Source organism: Helianthus annuus, chromosome 6, assembly GCF_002127325.2.
Source record: "Helianthus annuus cultivar XRQ/B chromosome 6, HanXRQr2.0-SUNRISE, whole genome shotgun sequence".
NCBI lineage: Eukaryota > Viridiplantae > Streptophyta > Magnoliopsida > Asterales > Asteraceae > Helianthus > Helianthus annuus.
In genome coordinates, this window is record NC_035438.2 from 16701933 (window position 1) to 16713657 (window position 11725).

At 35.6% G+C, this 11725-nt stretch overlaps 1 protein-coding gene across 1 annotated transcript; it reads right to left on the bottom strand.

Annotated features, from left to right (window-relative positions):
• Nucleotides 1-2012: 2012 nt before the first annotated feature.
• Nucleotides 2013-7406, bottom strand: LOC110864853 (CDPK-related kinase 3). Its single transcript, XM_022114017.2, has 11 exons — nt 6496-7406; nt 5548-5678; nt 5408-5449; nt 5203-5311; nt 5029-5107; nt 4598-4894; nt 3929-4038; nt 3727-3834; nt 3580-3642; nt 2506-2673; nt 2013-2423 (listed from the first exon to the last, which is right to left on the bottom strand). Exons 1-11 carry the CDS (start codon nt 7069-7071, stop codon nt 2289-2291), a joined length of 1818 nt encoding a protein of 605 aa, XP_021969709.1. The 5' UTR covers nt 7072-7406; the 3' UTR covers nt 2013-2288.
• Between the last annotated feature and the right edge of the window lie 4319 nt (nt 7407-11725).

Sequence of the window (11725 nt, forward strand, 5' to 3'; positions counted from 1 at the left end):
GGCTGCATTGAAGGCGGAATCAAGCAAGGTCGCTAAACATGAGAAGGCTTGTTTAGAGAATCAACATGTGTTTATCCCATTCGCCTTTGATACATTTGGTTCCCTAGCCCCTGAGGCTTTGGAATTCCTAAACAGGGTTCAACGGGTTGTGAATAGTAATCTCTCAACCTTTAAGGGTCGTTTCGTCTTTAGCAGGATTGGTTTTGCAATTCAAAAGGGGTTGCGGCGCAGCTTGTTGCCCGTTTACCTGCCACTTGTTTGTAATTTGTTACTTTGACATTTTAATGAAAATTTCATTTTAAGCCAAAAAAAAAATTAAAAAAACGAATTTTTGTGTGTGTATTTTTTTACATATCGGCATAAATTCGAGTTGGTATACGTTTTTGTGCTTATCTTATATACGTTTCCGGTTGGTGTACGTTTTCCGAACCGAGTGGAGTCGAACATAATACTTTTTATTTCGACAATATAAATTAAAGTTATTCTACATTTCGACCCCACCACAATGTGCGGCGGGTAAAATTAGTATTATATTATCTATCTATATTAAAACCCCAAGTCGTTAGTGTTTACACCTCCTAACCTTGCTCCTTTCACTTTGCAAAACATTCATGTTTACTCAATGTGTTTTCTTTTGTCCTTTTGTGTTTTTTTTTTTCTTTTCTAAAAACTCTAATTAATCCTTTTTTTATTACGCATGCCAGTTTTCCTTTTATACACATTTTATGCCTCTTTTCGTACATTTCCTATTTATGAGTCAAATCACATATAATATGTTGTAATTGTACGATATAAATTCGATTTACTTTACGTTTCGATCCAACCGCAGTGCTCATATATGTTACATTGAGTTAAATCGAATACGTTGAAACGCGCATTTTCATATGGTTAATGGCTTAACGCATCACATAATGCTTGGACTAATTCATACGATGTTTGCAACGGGCCACAGCCCACGGGCCATATTACTAGTTTTAAATTAATCCAAAACTATTCCTTGTGTTTTTTTCTTCTTCAACAACGAATAAAAACGGCATGTTGGATTTTGTAATTGTAATGGGTATGGACCTCACACCTTACCTGACCATACGAGTAGGAGTTGGTTAATGTTGAGTTTTTGTGCTTCTAAAATATGTGGAAAAAAGCCCAAAATCTAATAGGCTTAAGCCCATTGATGTTAGTCTAGTTGTATAAAGATTAAAAATACAATTAAAAGATTACCTATTGATGTTAGTCTAGTTGTATAAAGATTAAAAATACAATTATAAGATTAGTGTCTAAATGAACGTGTTTTACGAAGAAAATTGGTAAAATAGATCATCTGGTTCGTAGAAGTTTAATTGGAGCTAGAAACACTGGATATGGTTTATACTAAAAAAATTTAATGTAAGAAAATGATAGATGGCGACCTTACTATACACTCGTAGACACACGGCAACTTTTTTTTTTATTCCTAAATTCATTAGGATAAAATATAAATACATGATACGATTATAAACTTTTAATCTTTTGATCATGGAGTACACTAATTGTCACCAGACACCAAAGCTCAAATGGAGAAAATGTCATGTAGCAAGTGCTTGTCGTGTTTAGAGCTTAAAAACCCCATCTTTTTCCCAAGGAGAATATGGTTGTTACTGCCAATGAGCTAATGGAGTGGTAAGGGGAGAGACCTGGGTTTTCAAGAGACCTAGGTTCGATTCCTGCTTCCCCCCATTAGTTTCAACGGCACCGGGTGTTGATGGGAGTTAGGCGAGTAGGCGGCGATCACTAGTTCAATCCTTGTAATGATGGGAGACTCAGCGCACTGAGTGTTTTCAGGCGAGTGTTCATGGGCTTCAGCCTTAGGTGGAGGTTTTCCCTGATTCAGAAGCAAGTGTATCCCGATGTGGTGAATTTCACCAGTACCCAATGAGAAGATGACACATGTTTCTAACCACTAAAAACATAATCTTTTGTTAACAAAACTTTGGTACTCAGTTTCCCTTGTGCTAGTAAGATTATAATACATACAGAAGCAAACAGATGACATGTCATAAGAATCTTATCTTGTGTGGGGGAGTGAAGCACAAGAATATTCCAAACATTCCGACAAGAAAAAAAAAATCTCTTCCACACCTAAATTAAAAAAAAATAAATAAAAAAACCCCTTGTTTGATTTTGTCTCTACTATATTCATTTCTTCTACACAAGTGCCCCCCATAAAACCTTAATCCAGCAAAATATGGTAAAACAAGAAAGAAAAAAAAAACATCCTTTCAATATAAAAAGAAAGAAACAAAATCTAATCAATGTCTTGAGTTGGAGCTGCGAAGCGTGACTCCATGCAAAAATTTGGCATAACCGAACAAACTCAGCTTGCCATCATCGCCTCTAATCCAGTCCTTCAGAATCGAATGTGCAGTAGGACCCACGTTCAGTTCCTACATCAACGACATCACCATCGCTCAATACATATAATTACAAATTCATAATGGTAAAAATAGAAAGAAAAAGATTCCATACCCGAGCAAGTTCCTCAACAGACACTGCGCGGTTACCCTCCTGTTCAAAAAAATCAAATGCAGTCGATGCAATCTGTTCCCATGTTTCAAGGGCTTCCAATTGATATGTGCTTATGGCGGCTGCGCAAAACTCTTCAAAGTCCATCTTCCGGTAAGATAACGGTGCCATCTACAACACACGTGCACGCGAATGTAAATTAAGCTTGCAATAAACTACATATAATATGATCTAAGGTTATATATATGTAGGTAAAGTGTACTGTACAAATGCCCTTATCGTACATTACGTACGCTACAATCTCAGCCGTCAGATCATCTTCCCGCATTTTAAAAATCGCATGTTTTTTTTATAACAATTTCGCATGTGATAATTTTTGATGAATTCGCATGTTTTTTGTACCAATTTCGCATGTGATAATTTTGATGAAATAGCATGTTTTTTTGTACCAATTTCGCATGTGATAATTTTTTATAAAATAGCATGTTGTTTTTTTTATAACAATTTCGCATGTGATAATTTTTGATGAATTCGCATGTTTTTTTGTACCAATTTCGCATGTGATAATTTTGATGAAATAGCATGTTTTTTTGTACCAATTTCGCATGTGATAATTTTTGATAAAATAGCATGTTGTTTTTTTTATAACAATTTCGCATGTGATAATTTTTGATGAATTCACATGTTTTTTTGTACCAATTTCGCATGTGATAATTTTGATGAAATAGCATGTTTTTTTGTACCAATTTCGCATGTGATAATTTTTGATAAAATAGCATGTTGTTTTTTTATAACAATTTCGCATGTGATAATTTTTGATGAATTCGCATGTTTTTTTGTACCAATTTCGCATGTGATAATTTTGATGAAATAGCATGTTGTTTTTTTGTAACAATTTCGCATGTGGTAATTTTGATGAAATCGCATGTTAAAAAACCAACATGCGAAATTGTTACAAAAAAACAACATGCGAATTCAATGCTGGAAGATGATCGGACGGCTGAGATTGTAGCGTACGTAATGTACGATAAGAGCATTTGTACGTTAACCTAACCCTATATATGTATATATACTTACTGCATTTAAAATATCAGGAACCCTAGATTCCTTCATTGCATCCGTAGCGTTACGCATGAGCGCCTGTAAACGGTTTAAGAGTTAACACTGCTAAGATTAGAATCTCTTTGAAGGGAACGAAGGGAGATAAAAATAGCAAACTTTTACCATTCTGAAGTTGTCGAGAGATACACGACCGTCTTTGTTTGGTTCCAAAAGCATGAATTGAGCTCTAAGATAAATCAGTTCATTCTCGGTCAGTGCTTTTGAAAGTGCCTGCAATTATCCCACAAACGATAACGTTACCTTTAAATCAATATCAAGATATAATTGTGTATTCATGTACACTAATAAAAAAAAAGACGGTTACCTTGAGTGCAGCACGTTTGAACGGAGAAGCATGAAGATATGCCTTCACCAGTTTGTAAATCAATATATCTAACGGAATCGGATGGTTTTCAGTTGACAACCATGGATGAGCTGTACATCACACGTGCCATCGGGATTAAAACTTAATTCTAATAACGAACAAAAAAGTTTTGCCGAAGATAAATGAATAATGAAACATTTTTTTTAGTAAGATGCCATTTTCGTCCTTGAGGTTTGGTCAGTTTTGCAACTTTTGTCCAAAGGTTTGTTTTTCCGCATCTGGATCCAAAAGATTAGAAATCTTGCCATTTTCATCTGGCTCGTTAACTCCATCCATTTCTCTCTGGTAAGTCAAAAGGTATTTCTATGTTTTTTGTTAACTTAAAAGGGCAATTCAGTCTTTTTTCAGGGGTATTCGGTCTTTCTACATAAAGTGAAAAAGACCGAATTGCCCTTTAAGTTAACAAAAAACACGGAAATACCCCTGACTTAACGGAGAAAAATGGATGGAGTTAACGAGCCAAATGAAAATGGCAAAATATCAAACCTTTTGGATCCAGATGCGAAAAAACAAACCTTTGGATGAAAATCGCAAAACTGGCCAAACCTCAAGGACGAAAATAGCATTTTACTCTTTTTTTCGTAAGAAAAGAAAAAGTAATGAACTTACTGAGAGCTTGAGCAGCACTCATTCTTTTTCTATAGTCCTTATTTAAAAGTCTTTTAACAAAATCTTTAGCTTCTGGCGATACAGAAGGCCACGGTATATCATCAAAATTAGGGTCTGCTCTCAAAACCGCTCGAAATATTCCTGATTCGGTTCTTGCCCAAAACGGTCTGCTCCCGCATAAAAGAATGTATGAAATAACACCGATGCTCCATATATCCGCTTCCAAGCTGTACGATCTATGCAGAACTTCTGGCGCAACATAATACGCGCTTCCAACTATATCATTAAGCCTTTCTTCTGCAATATTATAAAAAAAAAAAAAAAAAAAAAAAAAAAAACATAATCACAAGCTCACAACCTTTTCTCCGTCAACATCTTTAACAACTAACTGTAGATGAAATAATGAACAAAGATTATCGTGTGATCATTACCTGGCCTAATGAAATCGGAAAGACCAAAATCAATAAGCTTCATATCAGCGTCTTCACTTTTGGACATGAAAAGAAAGTTCTGAGACAAAATTTAACAGAGGTTCAATAAAAATTCAAAAAAAAAAAAACATAAAATAAGAAAGAGAAGTTTCTCAAAAAAGATGCATTTATAACCTCGGGCTTTAGGTCACGATGCACTACGCCTTGAAGATGGCAAAAAGCAACAACGCTTAGTATCTGAACAATTATCAATTTTGCATCCGCTTCTGTGTATCTTCCACCTCTGCATTCGAAAGAAAGTTTGACTAAAGTCAACTACATCTACTCATTACTCAACAAATGACTCAATTTGTAACAGCCTAACAGGGCGTCCTCTTACCTGGATAGTATCCGATCAAGTAATTCCCCACCTTCACACAATCTATATATACAACAAAACAAAACAAAACATATAACTTTTTGTCAATTATGTAGAGTTAATTTGGTAATTCAAAAACAACTGTAATATGAAAGACGTACTCCATAACGATGTATACATTATTTGCATCTTCACATGCATCAAAAAAGTGGATCAGATGCTTATGACCAGAAAGAGCTCTTAATATTTTTACTTCCCTACGCACGTCCTCAATCGATATTGCAGTTGTCATCTGTAATAATATAGAATCTAATCAATTAGTAAATGATTACATTACTTGATGCTATAGAAAAAATATAACATATCGTTAAAATGGCAACATATATACGAGTATGGAATCGGATTATGAATATTGAAGTGATAACATTTATTATTCTACCATATACCACCGCTATATATCGAGGCAGATTATAAAAGTTATAAACATTAAATACATAAAAAATCAGCGTTCGTGAGTTATGAAACCGTGACCTAATGACTAAATGGTAACATTTCTATATGTACACATTCCATGTCCACTTCCTTTCGTGCGTGTACGATCTTTATATTTACATCCACGCTCAATTATAACCACTCGTCGCAGATCTATATACCGAGCAAATCACATTGGAAACCGCACTTCTACCACTTTGCAAGATTTACATATTATAGTGATTTAAACTCTAAACCTAGAAAGCAACGCCATCCATGCCCGGTAAATCCCACAAACAGCAAAGCTATTGGTAGGGTTTGGATAGGCTGCTTTTACTGAGACCCCCGGCTCCAAAACAAATGACTATTATAACCCTAAAACCTAGAAACAAAACATTAACTTCTTCCGTATTACTCGTGTACAATCTTTATACTTCCATCTGCGAACCCGATCGCTTATCTCAAATCTATATATAGAAGATGCACTGAAACATTAACAAAACAGGACATGTCACACTCACTCACTCACACCATTGTGTAAAAAACCTATCTTTCTGCAAAAAACCTAAATACTAAACATAACAATTCAATCAAGATGAAGAAGTAGAAATAAAAATTGGGGCTTTTGAACAAAATACCTTAGCTTTAGAAATAATCTTAACAGCAACAGGTTGATCCTTAAGTTCCCCTTTTTTCCCTTTAGCATGACAAGTATGACCAAAATGCCCTCGCCCAATCTCCTTCCCCAATTCATACTTGGCCCCAAAATTCTTATTATACCCAAAATTCTTATCAAGCGATTGCAATTCCGGCTGTTCAACCGCTGCCCCATCCTCAGGAATCGTGCCTGCCCGTTGCTGCTGCTGCTGTTTCGTCTGCCCGAACCTTCTCGCCAGCGAAGCTTTAATATGCTTAGCTGGTGACGGCGGCGGAAACGGGCGTTTGAAGAACCTCCGGCCCGGTGTCGACGATCGGGCCGGCGACGGCGATACTCCGGTGGGTAAGGGGCTGGAGATTCCGTGTGGGTATGGGCTGGCCCATGGGCTGGAGGATCGGGCCGGAGTGTTTTTGACAGAGGGAACGTTGTTGTTGGAGGGGAGTGGTGATTGTGGATACGAACGTTGTTGTTGGTGGTGGTGGTCGTCGGCGGCGATGATGGTGGTGGGGCCGTCGTTGTCGGTTGTTGGAATTGTTTTGCCGTAGCACTGGCCCATGTTAACGCCGGTCAAATGGTCAAAGTAAAAGACAGAGAGAAACAAAAGGATCTGAGGATCGAAACAAAAGAGAGATTTGAAACAGGAAAAAAACAGGACAGAGAGAGAGAGAGAGAGAGAGAGATTGTCTGACAAGATCTGAAGGAAGGGTGTGTGTATCTATAGGAAGAATAGAGACAGGGAAATTGTTGTGGGAGTGATGAGATGGATTTTGATGATGTTCATAATCGTGTGTGTGGGTGTCTGCAAGAAAGAAAGAAAGAAAACCCTTCCGAGTAGTTGGGTTTTGTCCTTATTACTTAACCATTTGCCCCTTTTTATGCCCTTCAACGCCTAAACTAATTCACTGTCAATTCTATTAAATATTAAATAAATGATGTCATCACATTTTTGTACAACTAGTAAGTAAGTAATTCATTTCTTTTTCATTTCTTTTTCATTTTCGTGATGTGTAAATATGTGGAAATGGTAATAATTAATTTGTTTTTATTCGGCTTTTCTAACAAGTTGTATCGAATTAAAAAGTGAAAAAATTCATTGTTATGTCATTTTTACGTAGGCATTTTCATTTTAATTAACTAATCTCTTAAAAGTGTGTAATATTTTAACTAAAAATTTAATAGAAGAAAAAATTAAACAAGAAGTGATTAGTTGATAACTTGTGGACCCCATTTCTCTTTTCCTTCATGTTCGTTAATAGGGTAACGAAGAAGGGCTAGCGCCCCCTTGGTGTCCCCATATAGAAGTTTAGCTATGATGTGGTGTTCTTTCTTCTTTTTCTTCTAACATTAAGTTTTTTTCTGTCTGATAATTTTTCCCTTATTATTATATACGTATAACTTAGGAAAATAATAATATATGCTATGCAACGACAACAACAGCCTTACCCACTATAATTCCCTTCTGTAGTTACACTATCGATGGGGTCTGCGGATAGTGGAATGTAAGCAAACCTTACCTCTATCCTAAAGGATAAGGAGACCATTTTCAGTGAGACCCTCAACTCCAAAAACATATCCAATTCAGTATCAAAAAAAAAAAAATCATTACAGAAAATTCGGTACTAGTATCAAATGCTCATCCCTAACTAAAAACCCGTGGTGTACTTCAAAAAATATTCTTAATAAGCTACCGCACAAAAAATGATGAAAACATATAATAGTGACAACTAACACCTCAGATAGATACATGGAAGCGGTAACACGCATAGACCATCAAAATAACTAAAGGGCTAAGCTCCTAAACCAAGAAACTAATACAAAACTGGACAACCATTCTAAAAAAAATCTTTAACCTTAATCCTACATCTTCATAAATTCTTATCTACAATCATGTCCTTGGAGAGATACAATTCTAACAAATCCCACTTATGCTATATACAAAATTATATTACAAATATACATAAATCAAATCATTAAATACATAATAATTATTGTACGAGCTGATATTAAACTTGAGAAATTACTCACAAGTCAAACTCAAACATTAGAAATAGGATTTGAAATGAACCAAGCTTAAACTCTTTTAAGTTAAATAAGCTAAGCATTTTGTAAGGGGAGCTCGACTCGGATCGAGTCGTTTACACCTGTATTTTAACAATAATTAAGATTTCTCTTATACTCTTTTATATATATATATATATATATATATATATATATATATATATATATTGAATTTGGTAATATGCCAACAATTTTTATATTTAAGGAGAATATATTTAGCTTATATCATTTCATATAATATTATTAGATTATAGTCTCGGGTATTACATGGATTATATATTTAAAAATTTGTTTCTTTGCAAATCGCAATAAGACAAGTAGATAGATGTATTTGATAATCATCTCACAAGCTAACAATCTCTTGCTCATAGTAATCAATAACCAACTGTAACACCCTAACACGGTTAAACTGAAAAGACGCAGTGGAAATATGTACAATAAAATTTCTTTTATTAAAAACGTTCCAACATGATTGAAAGTCCTTTCTATGGTGAGTCTTTAACGATAATTACATTTTTCGTTCCATTTAATACATAACACATATTATATATTTACTATCCACAAGACCACACATTCCCGTACAATCCGTGTTATGACTCGTTCTTCAATTGCTTACGTCTCGTGAGGACCATAATCCGTAAGTCTGTACAACCTGCATTCACTACATACATTCACATCATTAGTACTTAGAGCATTATATGATCTAAATGTATAATTAAAGGATCACGTCGCGTTTTATCCTCATGTAAATTCCATCTAGTTATCCTTCTGAATTCGAGCATTTCATTCCAGAGACTATCCTTTGATGAGCATACAATAATATACATGCACTTCATTTTATTCTTAGAAAAATTCGGTTAACATCGTAAATCCTTATATATTAACGCCATATTTATCTCCGTACGAGTCTCATTCATTAGAAACGTATGATGTAATGGCACATGTACAAAACATCTAAATCAACTCTTTCGTGTATAAAAAACCTACTACAAACATGCATACCTCCTTACCCAAAACTTTTATATACGTTTTACATTCTCCCATAACCGTTAAACAAATCCTAAACACAACATCTACACGTAAATTCTCATACATACTAGTCTATACTTATAATCGTATCGAATCACATTTAGCTATGGAATTACACTATATCATGTACATACGACAAAATCTTACTTATAAGTCTTAGCCATATCATAACAAAACCACATTTCCATATCTTAGTGTACAAACCATGTCTTCATACATGTTCCCATAGGTATCCGTTCTCACCCGAACCTCACAAAACATGATAAAAGGCTTGGGGTACTTTTGGGAAGCTTAACGGGGCCTTAGAAGCAAGGAAAAGTGAGAAAAACACGAAACACGAGTTTCTGGCATCGAACCCGCGTAGACAACAATATAGGGCGTCAGCAACAAAAGGGCTTGGCATCGCCGACGCATTGCCTGGCCTCGCCGACCCCCCTTCTGCAGCACAAACACTGATTTCCGTTGTTTTGTTTGTTTTGCCCTCTTGTCGCATATTCCGGAAGTTCCAAGACGTGTAATATCACTTTTAAGCCCCCATATCTATCTAATACCAAATCCCCAAGATCAAACCAACTACGATAACTCGCTAAGTTACTTTCTATGTTTGACGCGTTTGATCTCACTAAGCATTTTCCATTACATTTGAACTATGAACAACTTACTATAACATTTCTCACCCATTTACTTACATCCCATACCCATTCCTAAATGACTTCCAATATTCATGCAACAACTTCATTTATATACTAAGAAGTGAGTTTTGAAATTCACTTACCTTGAGTGCCCGTTTCGTACATGCTTCCCCATATCCTTTCCGTTAGCCTTCCATAATTTCCCCCACCTTGACATGATCCTATACTTTCATGTCATCATGATTACCACATTATTAGTATAAATGCACATTCTAATATTGCATTCATTTCACATTCATATCCTACATTGACCTTTACTCGTCAAATTCCAACAACACAATGTATAAGCTAAAAGTCGCATCTTTTCATTCCACATAATCTTCGTGTGGTCACACATATCACATATTGATATAGCATGCACCTAATGATTTCCCTAACATAAAATTTGTGATAAAAAGCCTTAGGGGTTGTTTGTTTACCTCTTAATGAGGCTCTTAATGGTTCAGACCTTTTACTGGTTCAGCACTTAATGGTTCAGACTATTTGTTTCACGAGCAGATGTCTGGATGGTTCACACATTTGCCTCTGAATGGTTAAGATTTATACAGAGTCTGAATGGTTAAGACCTCTAATCTGAATTGGTCAGAGATTTGCATCTGAACGGTTAAGCATTATACATTCTCTTAATGGTTCAGACCTCTTACTGGTTCAACACTTAATGGTTCAGACCTCTTACTGGTTCAACACTTAACCAGTCAGATGTTGCCAAACAACCCCTTACTACGCTATTTATGCATAGTTGACTTTCAAAAAGTCAACTGTGGTGTGTGCGAAGCGTGATATGATTTTATTGATATTTGGAGCCCATTTTATGCATCAGTCAAGTTTTAAATTTATAAATACGATATTCTACTAACACGAAACACACACTTGGGCAAGTGCACCCATCGTGAGCGTAGTATAATGTTGGTAAGATACCGAGGTCGTCCAAGGACACAAGAGCTTTTAATACCAGTTTATCCTCAACGTCTAATCAATCTAAATTTTTTGAGAAAAGATTTGAAACATGAAAATAAAAACTAAAAATGCAGAAATAAAAATAGATAGACAAGATGAATCACTTGGATCCGACTCGCCTTTAATGTGCCCTTTGATGATTTTTGCACTTTCAGACTTTTTAAGAGATTATCTTAGTTATAGTAGGCGCCTCTTTTGAAGGTGACGTTACCCTCAACCCAGTGGTTTGAGTCAGCAAGGATACAATCCCAAAGGGTCGGAATATTGAAAGATAATTAATTAAGTTATTAATGCGAAAAGTGGTAGGCCCCTCTTTTGGAGGTGACGTTACCCTCGGCTAAGTGGTTTGAGTCAGCAGGGATATAATCCCAAGTAGCCGGTTTAATGTATTAATAGTAGTTTACATATGACGGGTTCAAGCTATTCGCGCCCCCGCCATCCAATACCAATGAGTATTGAAGAAGGTCCTAGTAA

Bases quoted from the DNA above. Each gene is read 5' to 3' on its own strand.
- LOC110864853 (XM_022114017.2), bottom strand. From the start codon at position 7,071: ATGGGCCAGTGCTACGGCAAAACAATTCCAACAACCGACAACGACGGC. The intron at 3,835-3,928 runs GTAACCGTCTTT...GGATAATTGCAG, and splicing joins TCAAACGTGCTGCACTCAAG to GCACTTTCAAAAGCACTGAC. The intron at 3,643-3,726 runs GTAAAAGTTTGC...AACCGTTTACAG, and splicing joins CTCTCGACAACTTCAGAATG to GCGCTCATGCGTAACGCTAC.